Source organism: Carassius auratus, chromosome 3 (genome assembly GCF_003368295.1).
Source record: "Carassius auratus strain Wakin chromosome 3, ASM336829v1, whole genome shotgun sequence".
NCBI classification, from domain to species: domain Eukaryota; kingdom Metazoa; phylum Chordata; class Actinopteri; order Cypriniformes; family Cyprinidae; genus Carassius; species Carassius auratus.
The window spans coordinates 26,180,771-26,208,754 of record NC_039245.1 but is presented as its reverse complement, the minus strand read 5'-3'; the positions used below and the strand labels follow the sequence as shown (position 1 = coordinate 26,208,754).

Genomic DNA, 27,984 nt, shown 5'->3' with positions numbered 1-27,984 from the left:
CAAAACTGGTGATTCCCAATGGCGATGTCGTCTGTGAAATGTGCTGATGGCGTTAGAGTAAATAACACAAGTGGAAAGTGCAAAACAAACAAACAAAAGAAACTAGTCCCAGCGATTACCCCAGTTGAGCCTGCTGTCTCTGCGTGGGACAGTCATTAGAGGAGGAGGAGGGTCTTCAGGAGTCACTCCTCCAGGGGCTGGATCTGGATGCTGATGTGTTGCTGACCAAACTCTCGAACACTAGAACTTTCCCCTCATACTTTATCAACAGCAAATCCCTTCATTTACCGAGGCCGGGCGTGTTAACATGCTTCATCCGTGAGCATCTGAGCGCAGGACTCCCGTTTATCCTCCGTTTCTATTTATTTGTGAGATTGAATCAACAGGTGGCTCGCGCGATGCCCAGCCAGACTCTGCGCCCGCGTCTCTGCGTCCTGGAGAAGGGCGAGAACGGATACGGCTTCCACATGCACGGAGAGAAGGGCAAGAGCGGCCAGTTCATCCGCCTGGTGGAGCCCGACTCCCCCGCCGAGGTGTCCGGTCTGCGCGCCGGGGACAGGCTGGTGTTCGTGAACGGAGAGCGCGTGGAGAGCGACAGCCACCAGCAGGTCGTGGCGAGGATACGCGCGAGCGCCGGGAACCTGGAGCTCATAGTGGTGGACGTGGACACCGACCAGCTGCTGAAGAAGCACGAGCTGAAGTGTCTCAAGGAGTTTGTCACGGAGGGCGTCCCGGTGCCCGAGTGTGACGATGAGACCGAGAGCAGCGACGAGGTGATGCGGGAAGACACACCACCGCCGCCGGTGCCCGAGAGGAACGGAGAAATCATTCCCGTACACCTTCCCGTGGAGGAGAAACCCAGAACATCCGTGAGCTCAGAAACGGTGAGAGACAGCAGAGCATTGATTCAAAAGTACCGTGACAGTATGAGAAGTAAAATAGCAATACGTATGAAAAGTATGGTAGCCTACTTATGAGGTTTTCAGTTTTTTCTGTTTACTTTAATGCATCATGCAAACATTTTTTATTATGGTAAAATATACTTTAATGTCACTTCTACTGAAACTTGTATGTCATATATTTAAATATATTTTTGGTATTACCCATTAATAATGCTTAAGTTGCAATTATTTACTTTTAAAGTAACTTGCTTTAGTATGCAAGTCGACTTGAAATCTTTTGACTTGATTTGAAAAGTGTAATTAATTGAAATAAATGTTATTTACAGTATATGCACGGGTCAAAAAAGCACTCGGAAGTTCTAAAGTTCAGCTCATTGTGTTTAAAATAAATTGAACCAAATAAATTGAATAAATATTCATTTACTTACATTACATTCAGTTCACGCTTATGTATATATATATATAGGCTATGTTTTTTATTTATTTGTGAAACTATGCTATAAGTGTACTTCTTTTTTCACAAGGGAAGTTATATAATGAGAATCAGCCACTGAAGAAAAAATACTGCTTGAGAACTAATCTGAACATCTGGGCAAATAGTAACACCCCTGCTGTAAATAACAAAGTACAGTGATACTACCACAAGGCTTTTGTGAATATACTAGCACGTTTATACTAAAATAGCTAGTTGTCTCCTATAATAACCCACTAGGAAAGTACTGTAGTACCATGCAAATACAGTACACTGTGAATTAATATGCTACTTGTTATCAGACTAGTCTCTTTAAAATGGTACTGCCACAGTACTTTTTGTAAAGGTTAAATTTAACCCTAAACTCTCATCCTAACCCTAACCTTTGTCTCTATAATTAGTCATGCTCAAATCATAAAAATATCAATCGGATTGATTTTTCTGTCCATGTGTGCAGTTAAAAAAAATTTGCTTTGTATTCCCCAAGCGATTATAACCGCGTGGTATGACAACTGTGAAATACACACCTACACACTGTAGTGCACTTGGCAGATCACATAATTAGTGACTGTTAGTAATCACTGACTGTTTGAGGAGAACGTCCTCCACAGGAACACAGTTAGTTCTCACGGGAGACAAACAACTCCTTTCAGCCTCGGTCCAGAGTAAACACAGTTTCACAGGATGTCTGGAGAACATCGTTTAAAGCTGCGCACCTGATGAACAGATCATCTGTGTGTCTGAGCGCTGAAGGGTTATATTTTGCTCAGGTGACGTGCAGCTGTCTGAGAAAGCTCTTGTTGTTGTGTTTTTCTCACGCACGGCTCTATTTTCTGTTCAGACGGTTATAACCACGCTATCTTGTGTGTGTGTGTGTGTGTGTACTGCTCACATGATAATGATTTGCACATTACTCAAGGAGGAACAAGGCCAGACTCTACAACAGCTGGGCTCCCCATGGTGACAGTCCTGTTGACCGCCTAAACCCCCTTTTCATTCTCGTGTCATCTGCATAACCAAATTACCCACAATGCCCCTCTGGCATTGTGCTCTGAGTGTGTGTATGCATGCGTCCTGCACCTGTAGTGATCTACTGTGTAGTGATGTACTAGTCTAAACAGTCTGATCGGATGAGGGCAGGACTTCTCTGAGGGTCACTTTGACAATTTTGGCTTCATCCTGAAAGAAAAGTAGGTTTATGAAACATCAGAGAGAATATATCCAAATAGTCAACTGCCTAGTAACCTCTCAGATCACCTTATTATCTGCTTGACATCCCCTGCCTAGCAAACACTTTAGCAATCCCCTTTACACGCTGGGAGAAAAAAGGTACTTTTAGGGTTGTATCTTTGAAAAAGGTACACTATTGTTCCCTATTTTACCATAAATAGTAAATTGTAGTAATTTAATGCTTTTGAGCACTTAATTGCATTTTAATTGCAAATAAATAATAATGTTTTATAGTATAATTTATATTCAATGCAATTAGTTGAACCTTAGAGTTCTTTTCTGACCCCATTTTACTTTACCATTTTTATAAACCGCACTTATAGTACTTTATTGTACTAACACAGTAGTGTTAAAGTGAACTATATTTAAGTGCACTTAAGTGGCCTTATTTCATTGATATTAAATTATGCAAATACATTAAAACAAATAAGTAATATAAAATAAAAACTTACTTTTAAGATTTGAAGTACACTACAAATTCACATGCAATGTAATCAAGCACACTTCTTTTTCTTCAAACTAGCCTTCAAACAGATTTAGGTTTGAAAAGTTTTGCCAAACTGTGACTGTGGCAGAATAGGCAAAAATACATCACATGTTGCACAGGACTCCAGATAGATGGGAGTGTATCCTCAGTTAAAGAACTGCCCTTTAAAACCTGCTGATGTTGCAAGTACCATCCTTTTGTGATCACACAAGAGTTGTAATTCTCTTTGGTATTACAATGTGAGCATTTAAATGAGAAACTGAGAAAACCCAGGCTGTGTTTTGATGTTTTCATGAGCACCACATGACTCATCCCATAGTTTTCCATGTTAAGAGCCTGTTGCTTTCCTGTACTGCTCTGAAGGGAAGTCAGAATGAAATCTGTGAGGATAGCAGGGCTGTTTTTATGATGACTGGTCTTACATAAGCCTTTTCTCTGAGCCAATTACTTGCGTGGAAGTGCCTTTGTGTTGGGTTAAATTGACTGTGACTCTCCAGGTCAACTGCTGTTTCTTGCGTAACTCTTCTGTCAGGAAGAACTGGGGTACGTCATCCCGTGGCCGCCAGGCACATTTACTCTGGAATCTCAGTGACCGGGCAAGATCCATGATCTACTTCATATTTTAAGGGGTCATGTGATGCAACTTCAATTTTTCCTTTCTCTTTGGAGTGTCACAAGCTCTTGAAGCATAAAGAAGATCTGTAAAGTTGCAAAGACTAAAGTCTCAAACCCAAATAAATATTCTTTATTAAATGTAAGAGTCGACGACTCCTATAACATTTATATTGAAAACACTCATGGAGAAACAAGAACATGTGATGGGGTGTTTTTGAAAGTGGATCTTCAAAGAGTCTGTAGTCAGTCTGTGGGAATCTGTTCTTGGAGCCGCTGGCTCACCAGGCTCTCCAGAAAGCTGAGAGCAGTTTCCTCTGATTGTTTTCATGGATGTGCAGATATGACACTTCCCCTGTCTTTAAGCACTGATCTAGGAGCAGTGCTCCAGCTCTTAGTCTACAAACAACAAGAACAACATTTGACCCTGAATCTGTAGAAGTTCAGGATCCAGACAAAGGAAATACTTTTGGTTTTGTGGTTGGATCCACTTTTTGTCTCAGTAAATATTCAGAAGTATTTGTTAGTTGTAGTGTTGTCAGCAAAGCTTTTCTTTTCATGTAAATGACTTTTCTTTGAGAATTTGATGCAGCAAACTCTTCTCACTTTTGATGATTGGTTTAGTCCGGCACTTTACAAATAGAGATTATTGTCTGTTTGACGTCAGCGATTGTTTTGTTTGGTTTGGCATGAAACCAGATTTCCAAAAGCTGGTGCGCACCAATGAACCGAAACTAGGTGAAACCCAGGTCAACATCACCTTAATCAATCATATGTTTGCAGAATGTTCAAACTAGTTTTATTTCATTCTCCTTGATCCACGTCACTTTGATTTACCAGTATCTGGTAACGTTCTGTCCTATATCTGTAGCTTTTTGACCTGCTACATTGTTGTCAGTGTGAAAGCCGAGGATTTAGAGATCAAATTGCACTGTGCCTTTAATAAACAAACACCAGTCTCTGTGTGGTATGGCCTGAAACAGATGATTGTTAGAATGTAAACACAGACTGTATAGATGGAGGTGGGTGGGTGCAGGTTCCTCTGAAGGTATTCGTGATTGCATGTGATCTGTTCTTTATATTTTGAGAGCAGGCCAAACCCACCTGTGCCAGAGGAAGAGCAGGTGAAGAGGGGTTTTCCTCTTGGGGTACTATGGCAATAAGCTAAACTTTTTATTTAGTTCAGATCAGGTTCATGAATAAATGCATTACATGTGTTGGGATGGAGGAGATAATTAACTAAATAATTGGTCCCAGGGAGTGTATGTATATCCAAATGTGGAAGGGGCCATGTATCGAACCCTGGGGTACTCCAAGTGGGTTTCTGATGTACTTTAGTCTGTTTTCTTACTGTTTGTATTTTTAAGTAAGTACTTTATGGTTGCATCATCAACATGAATACTGTCATGAGCCAGACTTAATAAGACACAATTCTAGTTTCACTGAAGTGACTCAATAACACTAATGTAAATGTGTCCTAATACATTCCTTCCTTACAGGATACTACGTAGGACATGCCCATAGGTTTGTAATCAGACCAGCTGAGTGGATGGAGAGTGATAGATTCACTCCCAGAGATGAGGAATAGACTCTGTTCTGTCAGGAGTTTTGTTAAAGACATAATAGCGTTCAGTTGTGGGATATGTTTGTACATTTAATAGCTCTGATACCATTCTGAGAGAGTTCAGTAATACGCCAGCTGTTACCAGAACAAGAGCACAAGTTCATTACTGGCTCATGAACACTCACTGTTTGTTTTTTGTTTTACATCATCTGTGGTCTTGTAGCCTAGAGATGGGTAATCTTGACAGTGAGGTTGATCATTTGCAGACTATTTAGTCTAATATGGGTGACCTTTGGACCTGACGGGGTGAAATTAAGCTGTGGTAATGGAAATGTTTTGACCTTGTTGAGAAACATCTTTAATTTTTGTGGAGGCTATAATTGGCCTCATCAAGCCTTTATTTCTTAGCACTGATGTAACTTGTGTTATACAGTGACCATGGAGATCAGTCCACTGTATTACGTGCAATTCATCTATAAGAAGATCACTAGGGAATTATTTACATATAAGGGCTATGTATGTGTAAATATTTGTTGTCGTCAGAGGGTTTACTTTTCAGTGTATTCTAATAAACTGTTGGTCAGGATTGTTGTATTAGACAACCTACAGTTGTCACAAACCATCTACCATACTATATGTATCTAGAGTAGATTATAAACCATCTACCATACAATATGTATCTAGAGTAGATTATACAGTGTTTTCCAACCCTGTTTGTAGAGATACACCAACATTTTGGATGTGTCACTTATCTGGCTCATCCATTTCAAGTCTTGGAGTCTCTGCTAGCAAGCTGAGTTGAATCAGGTGTTCGACAGAACTTGAAAATAGGGGGTTGTGCCTGTTTGTGGGCCACAAAGAACAGAGTTAAGAAACATTGGTATAAACCACCACAAATCTATCAGACAAACAGACTCTGTCTCAAGTCCATCTCAAGTCCAAGTCTGGTTGACACTGTGAAACACCCTGAACCGAGAGTATCTAATCCTGCTCCAGGAGGGCCACTGTCCTGAAGAGTTTAGTTCCAATCCTAATTAATTAATTAATTCTGTAGGAAATTGGTACTCCAGGAGCAGGATTGGACACTCCAGGGTGGGACGGTTGGCGAGTCCATTACAGGGCTAATATACACACTGTAGTCCAAGCTCCTGGCTAAGACAGGGCTCAAACCGCCTGAACTGTATTTTCAAGTACTGTATGTCAGCAATACAGGGGCGACTGAAGAGTCATTGATAGCATGATTGAATTGTAAATGGTTAATAAGCTTGTCACAGTCTGAATAGGCAGCTACATACTAGCGCTTCTTTGCTAAATGTGTGCCTAGTCAAAGTTGCATACCTGGATAGTATTAGGTACAGTCATTTGAATATGCTAAGCTAATAATTAAAGTTAGTTTTTGGGCTTTATGATACACTCTGTAATGTTCTGGGCAATCGTTTATCAATGAATCAGCAGTCAACAAGAAATTTCTAACAAAACAAAAATTAAGCAAGGAAGAATTATACACTTTATGGTTTACTAGCATTTCTGCTAGTGTTGCAATATATAGCACGAGAGTGAGGAGAAACACTTGAGACATCAGATCTGCTTCTCCTTTAACATCAAATCAGCTGACTCAGTTTACAAAATAAGATTTTGCTGTGTCATGAAATTCTCAGCTGTGAGAAAATATTGATGGACACTTGGGAAACTGCAGAAATGGCTTGTATGGCAGCAATAAGAAAAATGATCTGCTCTTTGACTGCATCAAATGTTATGTAATTTAGATACAGTAGGTTCACCTGGCAACCATTTGAGCAATGCCCACAGACAGCTATGTGCTATGTAAGTATTATGCATGCAAAAATGGTCTGATTCATTTGAGTGCTTTAATTCTAATATCAACAACAAAACAAAACAAACAAACAAGAAAAAAAATCTGGATGGTCTGTCTAATGTCCATTTGTGTATCACAATGAGATGAAATGAAAAAGGAAAAGTATTGATCACAGCACATCATGTCTGTGCATTTGAGGATTCGGACGTTGTGATTCATTATATGTAATTTTCTCTGTTTGGGAATGAACAGAGATTTACTTTTGTAATATGGATATTTTGTTAGATTTCGACTGATTTAACCTCAGATGTGATTCATTAACAATTCATTGGTCCCCCATTAAACTGCAAGTAGTTAAGCAATCCAAAATATATACTAACTCAGTCTATGTTTCAGAGTTTGGAAGAGCTTTTGGTGTAGGCTGTGATTGTTTGTGGTTGGCAGGGCTGATCTCAGGTCAAGGCCGGGGTTGTGTACACAGGATGTTCTGTGGAAGCCAAACCTTGGTTCCTCTCATTTTCATTTCAATGTTTCCTCCTCGCAAGATGGACAGGCTTTTGTGATTGCAGCAGATTCCTCAGATTCCATGCCCTCTCTGAGATTCCTCCGCATGAGACGCACAACACATCCTCTGTTGAACTGACGATGTGGCCTGTGGCCCATGGCAGAAGAGCATATTGAAGAGTCATATTGAATGTGTCAAAATCAGTGGGAATGTGGCCTATGATAACTCAAGTGGAAGTATTTTAACTGTTCACTTATAGTTACTGACAGAGGTTTAGTTTTGGTAAAGTGCGCATGTCTAGGCATCAGCTATATATCGTGTTAATCACCAAATAATTCTGCCCTAAAAGAGTGGCTCCCTAAAAGTCATTGTCCAGTCATCAGTCCAATAAATGGATGGGTGGCCCAATGGATGATACAAACCTGTATATTATAAATTTTGCTCAGTTGTTGTCTGCCGCTTTAAAGCTGTGTGGATTCTGATGGGATGTCCTTATTGTTTATTAGCTGGAAGATGCATCCTTAAAGTGTATAAAGTTCCTCTGTTTTGTTATTATAACCATTCTCAAAACATTATTAGTTATAGTTAATGTTACCATACTTAGTGTGAACAGGACTTCATTTTTTCAAAACACACATATTCAAGTAAAATATGTATTGCAGAAAAACTCAATATAATAAAAGTACGTCTCCTACGTACACAAATGTAGCAACGTTTCACAGGTGTTTCAAAGCTTTTGAGCCACTTTTAAATAATCCACTGTAGAAAGTCTGATTGATTTAATAGAGGGCAGAATGATTGGATCATGTTGTGTTGTGATTTATTTAAAGAAGTTAAAATGTGTGTAAAAAGCAGCAGAAGTATTGGTCAGCGCAGGTTACACCCCTCACAGACTGATCACGATGTGCACCCATCCTCAGGGCAGAGCGCCAGGCTGACGGCTCAGTGATGGAGCGTGTGCTTCAGGGTGGATGAAAGCGGGTGCTGTTCCGCATTGTTTCTGACGCAGGTGTGGTCCACAGGAAGTCCAGCTCTTCCTGCGCTTGAGCTCAACAGAGAGGAAATGCTGTGTGTACGAGGGAGGACAGCTCTGCCGTGGTGTTTCTGTGCTTCATTTTTCATCCTGTTTTTATATTTTTGCTTATATTTGCAGTCATATGAACAAACCGCTGACGTATTAAACGTTGGATCAGAAAAGTATAATATTGTATGGACAGTCCCTTACAGCCTCGTTTCTGTCTGTGTTAAACTAAATATGCCACCTACCCTAACTTAGGTTTATTGTACCCACCAGGAAAGTGAAATGGTTTCCCCTTACAATAAAGGGTGTGATTACAAACCCACCTGTGTTGAAAACAGTTTTCTTTTCTTTTTTCATTGTACGGTTTTAGGCTAAATATAATCAATGGTGCATTAAACACAAATAGTAGTTTGAATCACTGTCCAGAAAACTATAAAAAGACCCAGCTTGGAGCGGAAGGGTGTTATTTTCCTGGATGACAATGCACCGTACGTGTGCGGTGTGAGAACAGTGAGGGGCGGCTCGTAATCAGGTGACCTCATCCTGCACGCGGTCCACTTCCATCACAGTCAGGACAAAGGGAAAACATCCTTCTGTCTGCGTCTATTCCTCACTCCAGCAGACAGGACTGGAGAACGTAATGAAACCCTTATGAAAATGAAGTGCACTTAAAGGGTTACTCCACCCCAAAATGAAAATGTTGTCATTAATCACTTACCCCCATGTCGTTAGTTCACAGACAGCACTTTTCCTTCAAACCAAATTGTAAATATACGTAGGAAACGTATCCTGCGTACAGCTCAGATTCTCCAAAATGCTGCTACGCTCATGTGGAGAGACACAGAGGAGACAAATTGTTAAATAAATTCATTATTTTTGTTTTCTTTGTGTGAAAAAAGTATTGTCGTCACTTCATAAAGTTACGGTTGAACCACTGATGGCAGATGGAGTATTCTGACGATGTCTTTCATACTTTTCTGGACCTTGACAGTGTTATTTACTTGGCAGTCTATGGGACAGTCTCAAGCCTCTTGGTTTTCATCCAAAATATCTTAAACTGTATTCTGAAGACGAACAAAACTTTTATGGGTTTGGAACGACATGGGGGTAAGTGATTAATGACAACATTTTCATTTTGGGGTGGAGTAACCCTTTAATTGTGTTGAATGTGCTCTACAAGTCTACCTTTTTATACATTTTTGCTGTTGTTGTTTTTTCTTCCATTTCCTGTTATTTAACTTTTTGTTTGTCTATGTCGTTCCGTATGGTTCCAATAAAAAGCCATTTAAGTGTACTTTCATGACTTAAGTACATCTTTAAAAACTGCACTTTGTAAAAATGTCAAATGAAAAGGTTTACTTAAAAGTAGATTTAAAATTATGTTTTAATGAGCTTTTGTGATGTAATAAAGACCTACACGTACTGTATACACAATTATTTGTTGACTAATATTCGAAAGCACGTGTAAAGTACCTGATTATAATTTTGTTAAATGTAATGTGTTATTCGGTATTACATTTGCAGTTAATGCAGTATATTTTAAATGTACTAAATTGCATATTGATGATTAGAGATATGTAATTTCAAATATATGTAAATATTATAAGAAATATATATAGAATATAAATAAATACGTCATACAAGTTTATATATAATATACATTATATGTGAGTTTACCATAAATGCTTGTTAGTAGATTCAGAAGTTTAATTTAATTACATTTAATTACGGTAAGACAGTAGAAGTAATTATGAAATTACATGACGATGTGCTTAAGTCCTACTTAGGGATGCTCAAAAACTAAATAAATGCAAAGATAATTTTATTTAATATAGATTTAAACATTAATACATGTTATTTTTATTTGTATACACATTACAAGAAAACATTAGATTAAATCCACATTTAAGTGTTTTTCTAAGTCTATTATTTCCATAAGAAGAACTCTTTTTTTTTTTTAGGTATGCTAAAGTGTACTTCTTTTTCACAAATGAAAGGTTCTCAGCTGAATAAAAATTAAGTCTCTATTTTTTTGTGCCTTATACAGCGATTTGGATTTGGTCAAGGGCCAAAAACATAAACAGACAATATGCTAAGACTGTGTCTTCAGAGCTAGTCTGACCAGCTAGCAGCTAGTCAATGAGGAAGAGTCTTATATTACAGATTCAAATAAGACCAGTCTACCTGTGATGGAAAAAAGATATGACCAATAAAAAGAAGAATTTGATGATTAACTTGGAAGACTAGACTTAGCAGTTTACGAAACCAGCCTCAGGATTTAGTGAGGCCTTCTTGGATTCTTAGGTTAAGGACTTCAACTCTTTAAGACACTATATAAGGCGATATCCTATAAGATAAAAGGCACAGGAAATGAGGCGCCTGCATTCCTGTGGCACATGCTTGTATTTAATTGTGCTGATGTTGTGTTGTGTCTGTCCTGCAGGACTTGAAGACCCAGCTCAGACCCCGGCTATGTGTCATTAAGAAAGGCCCCAGTGGCTTCGGCTTTAACCTGCACAGCGAGAAGTCCAGACCCGGCCAGTTCATCAGAGCTATAGATGACCACTCGCCAGCACAGAGGTCCGGCCTGAGGCCCAAAGACCGCATAATACAGGTACAGAGACACATTAGACGGGTCCCTAACCATACATACACACACTTAGGACAACTTGTTTAGAATTTGGCTTTTGGGGTTCAAAAGATATTGAATTTCTCTTTTAATTTCTAATTCAAAATTGTAGTGCGTCTCTGATCAACGCAAAATGGTGTTTTGTTCCTGAACGGATTCGAATACGTAATTATTTTGTACACGATGTAAATAATACTGAAAATAAAGCACAAGTAAGTGTATTTTCTGGAAGTTTTTCTCTATCCTGTTGTAATTCTTGAGTTTAGCCGCTTCATCCGGAGCGAGAGCCACAGAAAGGCCACAAGTGAAGGCAGGGAAGGAAGCAGAGGGAGGAGAGAGATGGAGGGGTCTTTGTTGTCCCAGAGGGGCCTCTTACTCCGAGCCGGGCTCTTTGTGTTGGACAGGCAGCTATTGTTCCTGCTGAGCGCACATTGTCCGTTTCCTCTCCGGGTCTGGGCTCCACTAACAGACACACCCTCATTCCACTTATAGACTCTCAGAGAGAGCTGTTCCCAGAGCTCCTGGGTATTTACACTCTGGCTTGTCATTCTTGAAGTTTTGCAGCATGAATCAGCTTCAACTTTTTTGTGTTTCAAAGAGGAAAGAAAATATGAGGTTAGGAAAAACTGAAGAGTGAGTAACGAATGACAGCATTTCCATTTTATGGGTGAACTTTTCCTTTAAATGCCACCTGAAATGAAATCGAAATCGACATTGACTTCTCGATCTTATGTTTAATAAATCAATGTTTAGGAATATTTAATGTTGTTAGATTTTTCAAGTCACAATTGTCTCTCATGTTTTGGGCAAACATGCAACGCTTGAGTGTTTGTGAAGTAAAGGCACAGGATGTCCTTTCCTCGGACAGCAGGAAAGGAGACTGATAATATTGAAAAATGAATCCTTGCTTTGATAAACACTTTCTTTGTTGGAACAATGCAGATGTGAATAATGCATCTAAAAATAGTTGTCGGTGTAACGCCGAAAAGTGACTGTTTTTCTTCATTGGACTACGAGAAGCGATGGCTGATCTTCAGTTAATTTAAATGAGGAAATCTCAATTGCTGACTGTTGCATACTACTAATACTACATACTATCCTGCTATTTCAACAGCATTTCGTATACTGTGAATAGTATATAATGGTCTGTATACATGGAATTCAGTGAATCACAATTCTTGCACATTCACAGAAAACCGCTTACTTCAACTTTCAAATAAAAGGTGGATAGTATACTACTATTTGAATTCAATTTCACTGCATACTATATACTCAGTTCACTGTAAGCCACTTAAACGCTTTTAGTTCAACGAAAAAATTTAAATTCTTTCGGCATTTACTTTAATGTCATTCCAAACCCGTAAGACTTTAAAATGCATACTTTCAATTTAAATACGTCTGCATTTTGGTGGAATTCAAAGAAGGGACAGAAATCTCTCAGGTTTCATTAAAAGTCTTGAAACAGGGTTTGGAACAAAAAAAGGGTTGAGTGAATGATGACAGAATGGTATTTTTTGGGTGAACTATGGCTTTAAGTGTGAGTCAGTTAATCCTGCGTGAGTCTTCAGATGTGTCATTGTTTGTTTTCAGGTCAACGGGGTTCTGGTGGAGGGGAAGAAGCATGCCGAGGTGGTGGCTGCTATTAAAGCCGGGGGTGACACCACGACACTCTTGGTCGTAGATCCAGACACAGATGCTTTCTTCAAGAAGTGTCGAGTAACGCCCACTGCAGAACACCTCAAAGGTACAAACAAAACTCTCACCTGACACAAAATATAGAGTAAAACTTTTTTGTGGAAGAAGATTTTGACAGGTTTCCAGCAACTTTAAGTGTCACGCTGCCTCTAGGTGGCGTCATTGTCTGGCAGGGGTCACTCAGAAATGTGTGACTGCTTTCTCTCTGGTCTCTCTTTTGTGTTTCCTATTAAGCAATTTAGTTTGTCTCGTTGTGTCACTCAGTGCCAAGGATCTCCAGTGAAAGTGCAGTGCCAATGGCAACCATGGAAACCAAAAGTGTGTGTGTGTGTGTGTGTGTGTGTGTGTGTGTGTGTGTGTGTGTGTTTATGTTTGACACAAGATTAGTCATGAGTGAGTGGAGACAATGTTTACTCATTTTATTTACAGAGTAAGTGTTTGGCGTCAGCGCTAGTGGAAATTTTCTTTAGCTGCTATCGTTATTATTACATTTAATCAGTTCAATCATAGAAACTGAGTGAAAATGGGAAAACTGAGCTGTTGAAGGCCTTTAGACATCTCAGGTGTGGCTGTTCTCACTGAGGGTAATTTTATACCCATGACAAATCTTTTTTCTGCCAGAATCATGCTCTTTATCTGCGATTCTATGTTAATAGTTCTTTTCAGTGCACAGTCAGGCCGTGGGATTAGCTATCACACTCTTCATTAGACTGGAACACTGTCCCGGGACCTGTGATGAGGGGCACACTACAGCAGTGTCGCATTTTATAATAACACTTATGTAACAGTAAAGATATCTATTTGGAAATATTCCGAATTTAAAGTATTTTATTGGAAAAATACCTGTATTAAAAAAAAGATCTTAAAATGGCTTAAATATCAGAAGTACAAGTAAATATTGTAATGGGGAAAGTTACTTTTGGGATCGGGAAAGGTCCAGAACTAAGTAACGTCATGTTCACATTTAGTCCAGAACTACAGTAACCTCATGTTCACATTTAGTCCAGAACTACAGTAACGTCATGTTCACATTAAGCCCAGAACTACAGTAACGTCTTGTTCACATTAAGCCCAGAACTACAGTAAGCATCATGTTCAATTGTAGTCCAGAACTACAGTAATGTCATGTTCACATTTAGTCCAGAACTACAGTAACATCATGTTCACATTTAGTCCAGAACTACAGTAACGTCATGTTCACATTAAGCCCAGAACTACAGTAACGTCATGTTCACATTTAGCCCAGAACTACAGTAAGCATCATGTTCAATTGTAGTCCAGAACTACAGTAACGTCATGTTCACATTTAGTCCAGAACTACAGTAACATCACGTTCACATTTAGCCCAGAACTACAGTAACATCATGTTCACATTTAGTCCAGAACTACAGTAACATCATGTTCACATTAAGTCCAGAACTACAGTAACATCATGTTCAAATGTAGTCCAGAACTACAGTAACGTCATGTTCACATTAAGCCCAGAACTATAGTAAGCATCATGTTCAATTGTAGTCCAGAACTACAGTAACGTCATGTTCACATTTTGTCCAGAACTACAGTAACATCATGTTCACATTAAGTCCAGAACTACAGTAACATCATGTTCAAATGTAGTCCAGAACTACAGTAACGTCATGTTCACATTAAGTCCAGAACTACAGTAACATCATGTTCACATTAATCCCAGAACTACAGTAACGTCACGTTCACATTTAGCCCAGAACTACAGTAACGTCATCTTCACATTAAGTCCAGAACTATAGTAAGCATCATGTTAAATTGTAGTCCAGAACTACAGTAAAGTCATGTTCACATTAAGTCCAGAACTACAGTAACATCATGTTCAAATGTAGTCCAGAACTACAGTAACGTCATGTTCATATTTATTCCAGAACTACAGTAACATCATGTTCACATTAAGTCCAGAACTACAGTAACATCATGTTCACATTAAGCCCAGAACTGCAGTAACGTCACGTTCACATTTAGCCCAGAACTACAGTAACGTCATGTTCATATTTATTCCAGAATTACAGTAAGCATCATGTTCACATTAAGTCCAGAACTACAGTAACATCATGTTCAAATGTAGTTCAGAACTACAGTAACATCATGTTCACATTAAGCCCAGAACTGCACTAACGTCACGTTCACATTTAGTCCAGAACTACAGTAACGTCATATTCACTTTTAGTCCAGAACTACAGTAACATCATGTTCACATTAAGTCCAGAACTACAGTAACATCATGTTCACATTAAGCCCAGAACTACAGTAACATCATGTTCAAATGTAGTCCAGAACTACAGTAACGTCATGTTCACATTTAGTCCAGAGCTACAGTAACATCATGTTCACATTAAGTCCAGAACTACAGTAACATCATGTTCAAATGTAGTCCAGAACTACAGTAACGTCATATTCACATTTAGTCCAGAACTACAATAACATCATGTTCACATTAAGTCCAGAACTACAGTAACATCATATTCACATTAAGCCCAGAACTACAGTAACCACATGTTCAAATGTAGTCCAGAACTACAGTAACGTCATGTTCACATTTAGTCCAGAACTACAGTAACATCATGTTCACATTAAGTCCAGAACTACAGTAACATCATGTTCAAATGTAGTCCAGAACTACAGTAACGTCATATTCACATTTAGTCCAGAACTACAGTAACATCATGTTCAAATTAAGTCCAGAACTACAGTAACCACATGTTCACATTAAGTCCAGAACTACAGTAAGCATCATGTTCAATTGTAGTCCAAAACTACAGTAACGTCATGTTCACATTAAGTCCAGAACTACAGTAACATCATGTTCACATTAAGTCCAGAACTACAGTAACATCATGTTCAAATGTAGTCCAGAACTACAGTAACGTCATGTTCACATTTAGTCCAGAACTACAGTAACATCATGTTCACATTAAGTCCAGAACTACAGTAACATCATGTTCAAATGTAGTCCAGAACTACATTAACGTCATATTCACATTTAGTCCAGAACTACAGTAACATCATGTTCAAATTAAGTCCAGAACTACAGTAACCACGTTCACATTAAGTCCAGAACTACAATAAGCATCATGTTCAATTGTAGTCCAGAACTACAGTAACGTCATATTCACATTTAGTCCAGAACTACAGTAACATCATGTTCAAATTAAGTCCAGAACTACAGTAACCACATGTTCACATTAAGTCCAGAACTATAGTAAGCATCATGTTCAATTGTAGTCCAGAACTACAGTAACGTCATATTCACATTTAGTCCAGAACAACAGTAACATCATGTTCAAATTAAGTCCAGAACTACAGTAACCACATGTTCACATTAAGTCCAGAACTACAGTAACATCATGTTCAAATGTAGTCCAGAACTACAGTAACGTTATATTCACATTTAGTCCAGAACTACAGTAACATCATGTTCAAATTAAGTCCAGAACTACAGTAACCACATGTTCACATTAAGTCCAGAACTATAGTAAGCATCATGTTCAATTGTAGTCCAGAACTACAGTAACGTCATGTTCACATTTAGTCCAGAACTACAGTAACGTCATGTTCACATTTATTCCAGAATTACAGTAAGCATCATGTTAAATTGTAGTCCAGAACTACAGTAAAGTCATGTTCACATTAAGTCCAGAACTACAGTAAGCATCATGTTCAAATTTAGTTCAGAACTACAGTAACATCATTTTCACATTTAGTCCAGAACTATAGTAACGTCTTGTTCACATTTAGCCCAGAACTACAGTAACGTCATGTTCACATTTAGCCCAGAACTACAGTAACGTCATGTTCACATTTAGTCCAGAACTACAGTAACATCATGTTGACATTTGAGCCCAGAATTACTGTAACATCATGTCCACATGTATTTTTAGTGGTTAGAGAGTTTGACTGTTAACCCTAGGGTTGTGGGTTCGAATCTCGCCACAGCATAAATGGCTGCCCACTGCTCCGGGTGTGTGTTCACAGTGTGTGTGTGTGTGTTCACTGCTGTGTGTGTGCACTTTGGATGGGTTAAATGCAAAGCACGAATTATGAGTATGGGGCACCATACTTGGCTGAATGTCACGTCACCTTTTTTTTTCTGCATGAAAAAGATCTGCAAAGTTACAAAGCACAAATTCACTCCAAAAAGAAAGTAATGTCTTTATCAGTAAGCACTGTTTCTGAACTGCATGCAGTCCTGAGTTTTTTGGGGGAATGTATGTCACAATATTAAATAATTAAAATAATTCCCGCCCAAGGCATACACAATTTTTTTTTTTTTTTTTTTTTTAAATGAGGGGGCAAAGCATGGTTGAGTTGTGTTAGTCATGTGTTGTTATCATGTCAGAGAGATACCCGTTTGAAAGATCTGATGATATACAGTTATACGAATATATATATATATTAGGGGAGCTGTTACTACACAGAGTCGTTGTTAACTGAGAAGATGCGCCAAAAAACGCTGAAAATGAAGTGGATTTGCGCATCTTCTCTATTAACAACGGCTCTGTGTAGTATCAGCTGCTCTATGTGAAATCACGCACCTGATGGAATTAACCGCTGATTAGAGAACCGGCTTTACTGACGAGATGCGCATAACGATCGGCCGATCAGTGATCGGAGCACCTCTAATATATATATATATATCAGAAATTTATACTACCAAGGCTATTTAAACTCATATAAATAATAAACTGTTAATGATGATGAGGAACTGCATAGCCACAAAAATACAAATATCCACAATATAGAAATACAACACTGAAATAAGCACATTCGTGAAAAGTACAAACTACAGACATAGAGGTAAACTAGTTGTGTACTCAAAGTTTGCAACTGTTATTCTTAAAGTATGCTTAAAAGTATACTTTTATAGTGGATTTTATACTAGAAAGTGGGACAATTTCATCCCAACAGTACATTGAAACAGTAACAGTTACACTTACAAGTAAACTACTAGAACACTGATATTTAGATAACTTGCTACATGAAGTATACTTAAAAATATACTCTAACTTTACTTTAGTATACTTAGTAAAATAAACTTTCGTAAGGGTAAATATGCTTCTAAAAAATTTATTTATGGATGCCAAGTCATATGACAACAATTTGCTTTTTTTATTTTTTTTTAATAGTGCCTATTATTTCTATTGCTACTTTTTTCCAAATGTGCAGGCAATATACTGTATATATACTGTGCATACTGTGAGGTATTCAGCAGTAAGAAGTGAGCTAGGACTCAGTTTTCTCTTCTCTTACACACACACACAATCACACACACACTTCATACTCTCTCTCTCTCTCTCTCTCTGCTGCCTGTCAGCCAAATTGTGAAGCAGCATGTGTGTGGTTTCCAAGGTGCCGGTCTGGAGTGGCTCTCAGATTGCTCTATTGGGCCTGAAGGGCGTCAGAAGTGTCCAAACAGTCAGTGATGTGTGTGTTTTGTGCCGATCGGGGGCCAGATGGATCTGTGCAGGGCTGAGTGTTATCGTATCCTCCCTGCAATTTTCTGCCACTCATGTAGTGTTCAGACAGCGGTAGAAAGCTAGACATTCAGACACATGCAGACGGTAAGGGTGTTGGGATTATTTTTCGATTCTCTTACCTGTCTTATTAGTTTGCTGTTCTTCCTAAAACGTCATAGCCAGCTGGCGGTAGGAACATCGGTATAGTTCGGAAATATTTAATATTATGTAAGCATGAAGTAATGCATATTAAAATACTATATTAAAAAACTGTTAGACTGTTTAACTATAACACACTGTATGTGTCTAGTTATGTGTTACAGACATTCAGGGATTGCCTTCTCTTTGTCATATACATTTGATGTTAAATGATACCTGGTTCTTATTTTCTTATTTACAGTTTCACACTTTATTTTAAGGTCAGGATCTCACTATTAACTACAACTTTTGCCTCAATAAACTCCTACTGTAATTGCTGCTTATTAATAGTTAGTAAGCTGGTTGTTAGTTTAGGTATGGGGTAGGATTAGGGATGTAGAATATGGTCATGTGGTGTATAAATACTAATAAACAGCCAATATGCTAGTAAAATGCATGCCAACTAGTTAATAGTGAGAATTGGTCCCTAAACTAAAGCATTACCCAAGTTTTAATAGAAAGTATTGTTTATTTTACCAAAAATGTTTTATAGTACATTCGGTAGTACACTCAAAGACAATAGGAATATAAAGATGTACTTAAAATATACTTAAGTGGGTCAAAAAGCACTCTAATGTTCAGCTAATTGCATTTAATATAAATTTTCACCAAACTTCTCCAAAATGTTTTCACTTAAATAACTTACAATTAAGTGCCCGTAAACAGTTTCTTAAGTTTGCACTTAAGTGTATTCTTTAAAATGTATTATTTCCCTAAAAAGTGCTCTTTTTGAAAGTATGTTGTGCATTTTTTTTCACAAGCCGGTCTTGGCAGATCTCCACATACGTCTCTCGTGTCAGTTCATTTGGTAATGTGTGATCCACTATGAAGGCCTCTAGATTTTGTCCCATATAGGATTGCGGGGGTCGGCAGGCCTCCAGGTACCATGGCTCTCACCAAAGTGATGATGGTCCTCTGAATAATAAATGAAGCACATACTTGTGGTACATACCCTAACAGATAGACATCTGCTCACTGCAACCCGAGACGCAGTGAATGTCATACAAGCCATTCTCTAGGGTCTGGAGGTGTCTTGTGTTTTTTTATCTCTGCTTCCTCGCTGTCTCAGATGAGGAGCGTTTGATCTGTGACTGACCTGCTCTGCTTCTCTCTGCCCGCAGGACCGCTGCCTGAACCTGTGGTCAATGGAGACATGGAGGACACGGTAAGACAACAGATCAAACGAATACAGAATACTAGCAGGCCATTTTCAAGAGATAGTTCATCCAAAAATGTCAATTCTTCTTTTAATTCAGGTTGCTCCAAACCTGTATTAGCTTCTTTCAAGCAAGAGTGCTGTAGTTCTGTATATATATATCAGTTCACAACTTTATACACATAAGAAACCTATTTACAGTTTTACTTCCTGAATTATCTTAATTTTTGTGCACTTCAAGCTGAAGTTGAAGATAAGTTTAGAGCCTTTGTCTCCAGAAGAGAGAGATGCTGAGGACGGTTTCTATAAAGAGGATTGTGGGGGAAAGTAAGAGGGATTCAGCGTGATTCCTCAGGCTCTGGCTAATGGTTGACTTGTCAGATGTAGCTGGCAGGAGGGAATAAGGGGCTCTGTCACCTGTCAGAGGAGCAGTATTGATGCCTGGCTAATGCTGCCCACTCCTACAGTTAATGAAGCTCATTCTCCAGCAGCCTGAGGCTCACACACTGCAGCCAGAGTTGCCAGATTGAACTACCCTAACACTGTTGACTGGGGTTGTTTGCCATGTCTGCCGGTTGAAGCGACCTCAATAACATATTTAACCCCTGTGTTTTTAGGGGAACACTACCAAAAACGTGTATTTTACTCCTGGAACCCGATTTTTTAATGGGGAATCCCCTCGAAATGCGTTTGGGTGGGATTTGTCGAGAAAACCTGGCAACGCTGACTGCACTATACTGGCTCAAGTCTGACCCCTATTGCACAAAGCCAAACACTGAGCCTTAGGAGAGATTGTTGCTGTTGTGATCTGACATTTTACCGTCTGCTGTTCAGGTTAATGGAAATGTGGCCAAAGACGTGGAGCTGAAGGACTCAAAGCTATCAATCAGTCCGTCCCCATCCAATGCATCCTCCATTGGCTCCCTCACGACTCCGCCCACTGGGACTCCACCCCCTGAGGTGAGACTGACCTATGATGTTTTGACTTTTATACAGTTGCAATATACTACAGAGCACACTGCATACTGGGTACTCAATCCCACAATGCAATGTGCTCAACATGAACCTTTCAGGTTTTGTGGCTAATTAAGTAGAAGTAATATCAGCCATGATTATTAAAGACTTTAGTTTGACGTATATGGACCAAATGCCAAGGTTTCAAGATATTGTTTACTCAAAAAATAAATATAAAACGCAAAAATATTTTCCTTATAAAGATCAAACTCAAACATGCATAATGTATTATACTTAATGTAATACGTATACTACTATACTTTTAAGTGTACTATTTTAATATTTCTTGGGACTAAATCTCGAGAACATGCTGGTAACTGACTCTTAAAGTGCGCATTTGAGGTTATTTCATGGGTTTATGTTTGTTTCTCCTCCTCTCAGGCCGTGGAGCCATCCATCAAAGAAGCGATCCCAGAGCTCCGTCTGTCCCTCCAGCAGGTGAAAGAGCGCGCTCACCAGAAACGCTCCAATAAGAGAGCTCCACCCATGGACTGGAACAAAAAAAATGAACTCTTCAGTAACCTTTAGACCTCCGGTCGCCCGTCCACCCATTCATCCCTCCATCAGCTTTGTTTAAGACTTGATGAAACAGAGAGTAGGCTCAATATGATGCATCTACATGTACACACAGATTTATATGTATTCGGAATTATGTATATTAATTACTAACAGATTATATTAGATTACATCAGGAAATTGAATGTAATGTTGTACAACTGTGATGTATTACAATCACTGGCTGTGTTCAGAAAGGAGTACTAACTTACTGTAATATGATGCTCACTGAAATGCGTACTGTTTTAGAATATAGTAAAACAGTAGTAGTAGTGTAATGCATACTGTGGTATTGTAGACTTTTGTCACACAACCACTACATTGCATGTTTAATTTAAGAAGCAGCATCCACTTATCATCTTGAAAATAAAGTTTATTTTGAATTAATTCAGTGTTGTGTAAAAATGACTTTAAAAAGTTGAAAAAAAACTTTAAAAGTTGATTAAACAGGAGATGAAAACTTCCAAGTTCATTGGAAATGGAAAGCCTGGTCACATTGCATTGTGGGATATTACAGCAACTGTGCACACAATACATTACACAGAAGATAATATTATGTTAGTATGCTATTCTGAACAGAGCCATTGTTTATAATCCAGCGTGTTTGACATAGAGCAGATGTGATTCTGCCATGTGTGTTCTGTGAATTGGTTTCTGACTGATTTTGTTTTTTATAGCCACTCTCAGTTTAATTTCTCTACCAATTCTGTTGAGATTCATTTCATTGTTTTATAATGAAGGACCAAATGAAGAGTGGATAGAAGTGAATCCTGAACTCCTATCAGCCAATGTGTGTGTTTGATGATTTCTAATGACTGAACATGTTTAGTAATACTGCTTTCTATTATAAACAGATGATGCCCAAAAGACATTGAAATCGAATCTGCAATGAAGTATTTTGTATTAAATACAACATTAAATAGACAAAGGATTGCGTGGAGCTCACTGTGTAAGGTTTACTGAGACATCTGCTAATTGTTTCTGTTTTCTCTCTTTCTCTATGTAGTACAGTGCTGACACGCCATTGCATAATCTGCACTTCTGATCAATGCAGTGTCGTGTCTTACATGTGTGCACATGTGAATGTTATTTCTGTTGTTTTTGTTTTGTTTTTTGAGTCTTCTGAATGCTGTAAACTCACGTAACATTAAGACTGTAATCATAATAGTTAGTATGAAAAGTTTTGTAAAACGTGTTTGAATTGTATTTCGCCATGTTGAAACGGCGTGACGTCAGAGACCATCCTCACGCTCATTGGCTGCCGCCTCAGTAGATACGCCAGTGTTCTTTGGCGAGTGCGAAGCGCGAAAATTAGTCAACGGAACACACTTTAACAGCGTGTTTTTATACAGTCTGTGGTTTCATCTCGTTGGACAGGTAAGTGAATTCATGTCTCTCAACACTCAGTAGCTAAGGAACTGCTGAATGCAGCTGGTTAACTTAAATGTCAAACTTTTTATACATAGCCTACCTGTTGGTAAGGAAATCCAAAGCACTATTCCATGCATAATTAAGATAAAGAAGTGTAGTCACGTAAATATCCTAAGTTATAGTCGTGTTGATGAATCTATGCTATTTGCACGTAATTTACTTTGATGTACATTTTCAAAGAGCAAAACGTATAAGTATTTTACACTGATTTAGGCATAAACCTGCACTAATTTTTCACCAAAGTTTACTGTGGAAAAAGTACCAGACAGAACAGCAGTGCTGATAGAAACCAACACCTTAAAACGAACACCATGTACACATATTAGCATGAACGCTAAACCATCACACAGCTGAGTTAAAACTAGAAATTAGGACTGGTAATTTAACTCGTTAAAACGATCAACGCATTTAACGCACTTGCCCCGCCCCAGACCTCTGTGGATCATCTGCCATTTCATACAGTTGATTGATGACTAATATGAAGCAGGACAACAACTTACTGTGTGTTGGAGCCTAGAGAATATCCCTAAAATTCAAGATATGGGGCAAAACTCCCGTTTGAGATTGTGTCTCATATTTACATCATAGCTATAGTTAAGAAATACCACACTTCTGCAAATGTGATACTCATCTTGTATAACAGTTCATTAAGAAGTTAATATTGTTATTTTTGTCATCTCTGAGCAACCCACATCAGCATTTCATTTCTTGATCCATATTTTTTGTTAAATATTTGTTGAACTTTGATGTTATATGAAATAAAATGTATTTCTTTGTGTTCAGGTTGGACTGTAGTAAAATTAATGCAATAACTAACAATTCAAACCAACATAAAAAAATTAAAAAAAATTCTTTGAGAATGGCTAAATAGATTCAATTCCACAACTTTAAGAAGACAAAAATAATAAAATAAATCAAAATCCACAACTTAAGAAGAAAAATAAAATCTCTCTCTCTCTCTCTCTCTCTATATAAAGTCTAAAAAAAATGGATAATTTACAAGACTTTTATATAGAGCTATATAGGAATCTAGTGGCTAAACCATGAAATTGCAACAAAAAAAAAAAAAATCTTATCTGCCTTCAAAAATGTGATTTTAAAGACATTGGCTCTATTTTAACATGAAATAATGTCATAATTAAAGTAATAATAATAAAAAAATAGAAAAAATATTTTCAATGAGGGAAAAATAGCATAATTATTATAGAACCATTACATTCTCTCAAAATACAAAATAAAAATATTAATTATTTTCAAATGCAAAGCCTTTCCCAAATCCATAACCCATATATAAAAGGTTAGCACCATCTCAGATTTTCAGTGTAGTACAATCGAATGTCTTGCAAGTAGCTATTTGTTCAGATCCATTGGTGCCAGCACATCAAACAATGCCATGATAGGATCTGCCTTTATAACTCTGTAATATAACCTGAAGGGTTCAGCTGGTGACGTGTGAGGAGGATGATAAATGTCCCCTCTGCAGCCGAACACTTGGGACATAAGGGTGACATCTCTGGAGAACATTTAGACCAACTTCTTTTGGGGAAAATCAAACCTGTGAAGTACTTTAAATTGTATCAGGCCCAATCGAGCATTTACTGACCTACTCTGAATATTGTCAGTGCATGATTCCTCTTCCCAGGACTGTTTCAATCAGTGGCTGTATGTTCGAGTTACTGCTCAAAACGTAAAATGTGTTCAAACAAATTCAATTTTGTAAATAACAGGGGAAAAAAACATTAAGTTAGCAATTTGTATCTTTGTTGAAGCTGTAGGAAGGATCATAAATCTTTCTCCCTGACTAAACCAATCTTCTTCCAGTTTTGGAAAGAAAAAAAAAGATTGTAAACCTGGTTGAAAAGCATGGTTCCAACTAATTGGATTATCTATATAGTGTCGAGGCATTAATTCTATTCCTCTAGATTCTATCTCTGTTCTCGGTGAGTTATGAATCGCTGGGTTATTATATAATCACCAGGCTATTGAGAATTGATAAAAGTATGCTTACATGAAGAATGTTCAATCTGAAGCCAGAAAAGCACGCCTTGAATATCATGACATCTAACACTACTCCTCCAGAATAAAAAAGAAAAATAATTATAGTGAGCTACTAATAGGCTACAGATTAAACTGAGGAAGACCGTATCCTCCTTCCCTTCTGGTTTTACTGACATGTTTCCCACTTGTCGGTGACTGATTACTTCCTGAAAGTATTTTGAAAGGAGTGGAGTCTAGGAACTCTTTGAATACTTGCTGGGACAGGGGCATTAATTAATAAGGGCCCAACACATTGATTAGATTAAATAACAGAGTCTCAGGATGAAAAGTAACCCATCATTTGCATAATTAGAACATTTGTGTTGGTACCTTGAGTCCTTGACAAGTTATCAGATTTACAGTATATTTGGGCTGAAGCAAAAGTGGAAGGAGATAGCGGTACTCCTTGTCATATATATCCCCTTGTGCAGTTTGAAAGGTGATGAACTTGGCCAATTAGTTATGACTGAAGCAATAGTTTCTATATACCATGTAAGGAATTCATGAATTAATGTTGGTTGATGGCTTCAAAATAAGTATATAGCATATTAAGAACTTCACAGCTCACAGTAGGTCTGTCTTTAAGGGTTTATAAATTATCTTTCAAAATCACTTCCCTTATGGTGGAAATTAATATTTTTACTTCCGGAACAGCGGAAGAGTTTACAACCTACTAGCTACGTTCTGACGTAAGAACAAATTGTGCAAAAAGCACTATTGTGGACTTTACGTTCCAATTTAAGAACTTACTAATGGCTGGTGCAACCCTAATCTTGACAAATTAAATACAAGAGGTTTCTCTTTTGCACTGTAAGTGCTGATATGGCTCAGTAATCAAGACCAAATAGCTAAATACATTTAATAGAAGATGTTACAGATAAGAAAAAGGGGCTTGATACTAAACAATCACATCAGTGTGTTATATTACCTTAAGAACATCACTATTTACATAAATAATGTACCGTTCATACCAAGAATGATAACTATAATAACTATATTCACGTCCATACTAATGGATGATAAAATAGTGTTTGCTCTCAGTTAACTAGGAGACAGAACTTGAATGAAACCTCTATTTAAACGTATGGCACTCAAGAACAGCGGGAAAATATTCCACATCAGATACATCATATCAAATGATGTGCACAGGGGAAATGCCACTGGGTTAAATTTCATTAGTTTAGCTGCAAGACAAGTCTGACAAGTGTTAACATTATCCAACATTTGAATAAAAAATATACACATACTTTGGTACAACACACAGGTTTGCGTCCCAATCAAATATACCTTTAGTGTATATACATATTTTTATAAAGTTTAAATACTATTTGGACTAATAAGCTTAAAGACTTCAAAAATAGTTTGTGGTAACTTCTAATTATTTAAGGCAGTGTTACTGTTTTCATCGTGTTCCCTTTAAAACCACACTTTCATACAAAAATACAAATGTCAGTCATGTATTTTAACCTGCAAAACTGCAAAGGCATTAAAAAAAAATGATACAAGCACCAAACCTCCAAAAAAGGCTGTTTACCTGATGAAATGGATGTCACAAGCTACTTTTTTTTAGCTTAAATGCTTTGAAAAGTAGTTATGATGAAGGAACAGTATACTCAAAAAATGGAAATTGTCATTGTGTTATTTTGTTTTGACGCAGGTCACTATAACTTGTTGCTGCATGGCAAAGCGCTGCATAAAGTTTATTCAAAAGTCTCACAGCAAGGCAGAGTGAGTAAATAATAAAAGAAATATCACTTTTTGGGTGAACTGTCCCATTTGTCTTTCTAGAAATGTTTTGAATCTGTAAAGTGTTCTGAAATGTATATTGTTTTAGAAATGTTTCTCCTAAGTGCACTTCTTTTATCTGGGCCCAGCATGTAAAGTTCATTGGGGTCAAAGTTCAGCCCAAAAAACATGACGGGACTAAAAAACAAAAACAATTATATATGCTGGTTGATTAGCCTCTGGAATAACAATAAACAAACAAATATAGATGACATCTAGACTGACATTGGTCAGGGGACTGGTCCAAAAATGTCTGTGTGGTCCATATAAATGAAGATCAGTGGAGGTTCCCACTTTTGTGTTAAAGAGTTAATCTCTGCTCTCCATCTGAATAATAAGAAACCATGCTGCTATACGTAGATCTCCACCTTCCTGTTTCTGGGTCATCAAAAAAACAAACAGCTCCATCCATGAGAATCTTTAATCCAGCATAGCATCTAGCTGATCAGCCAGGTCATCAAACATGTTCCCGATGTCATCCAGGATGTTCCCTGCAGACTTCACTACATGAGAAACGCTAAAAGAGACACAATAGGTTAGTGATGCATCTAAAAACATGACATTTAAAAGGAAAAACTCCACCAATAAAGGATAATCCACCAATAAAAACAAAATCATCTTTGTAGATTTATTCCTGTAAGGGTAAAAATCCGGGTGAAGAGTGTGTCTCACCCCACGTTGTTGTTGTTCTCCAGAGTTAGTTTTCTCTCTACAGCCTTCAGTGCTTCCTCCAGGGATGTGCTGGTCTTCTCCAGCCTCTGATGATTCAGTGTTGACCTTTGATCCCCTTCCATCAGAGCCTGGAGGCTTCCTGATATCGCGCACTGACCCGTGTTCTCTGGCGAGGGAGAGTATGGGACTGGAGAATGAGGTGCTGCAAAGGCGACACTCTGTACAACATTCAGAGTCACGCTAGAGCCGACAGCTGCAGACAGAACAAGAATCTTGGATAAATGCAAAAGTTACAGTCCTCTGCATAAACCGTAAAAAACAATTGTTGCTGCTCATAGCTTTAATGTAATAAGCACAATCTACCAATTAAAGCTGCAAGCAGCGATGAACGGGCCCTCGCACCCGGGCTCACCGCCATCGTGTGGCTTTAGTAAAAAGGTGAACGTTGAGAAATATGCATTTAATGTCCTAAATTGGGTGGAATATATCAAAGTATATCCCATATATGTGCCAATCTTACCATTGCCAGCAGGTGGCGCTATCATTATAATGGAATATTGAATATTCAGATGTGTTCAGGCCAGGACTCTTATCAAACATGTGAAGTTTGGGGAAGATTGAACATTTTATGCTTGAGTTACAACAACAACTCTTGCTGTGGCAAGACATCAAATTTTGTCATGGCGCCATGGAAACACCCTTTAAAAAAAACTCAAGATC

The 27,984-nt window shown here is 38.1% G+C and overlaps 2 protein-coding genes across 5 annotated transcripts in view; one reads left to right on the top strand and one right to left on the bottom strand.

Annotated features, from left to right (window-relative positions):
* Nucleotides 1-178: 178 nt before the first annotated feature.
* On the top strand, nt 179-23,547 carry LOC113052706 (Na(+)/H(+) exchange regulatory cofactor NHE-RF1). Its single transcript, XM_026217121.1, has 6 exons — nt 179-884; nt 11,053-11,223; nt 12,829-12,982; nt 19,736-19,779; nt 20,605-20,730; nt 21,166-23,547. The coding sequence occupies exons 1-6, from the start codon at nt 399-401 to the stop codon at nt 21,310-21,312; spliced, it is 1,128 nt and encodes a 375-aa protein (XP_026072906.1). The 5' UTR covers nt 179-398; the 3' UTR covers nt 21,313-23,547.
* A 2,319-nt stretch (nt 23,548-25,866) lies between these two features.
* Nucleotides 25,867-27,984, bottom strand: part of LOC113052681 (caskin-2-like) — an 84,811-nt gene continuing 82,693 nt past the window's right edge. For all 4 annotated transcript variants that reach the window (XM_026217094.1, XM_026217087.1, XM_026217101.1 and 1 more), the window contains 2 exons: nt 27,265-27,517; nt 25,867-27,109 (listed from right to left, as the gene is read on the bottom strand). In XM_026217094.1, coding sequence (XP_026072879.1) covers nt 27,013-27,109; nt 27,265-27,517 — 350 coding nt within the window. In that variant the 3' untranslated portion in view covers nt 25,867-27,012. The remainder of the gene's footprint in view (nt 27,110-27,264; nt 27,518-27,984) is intronic.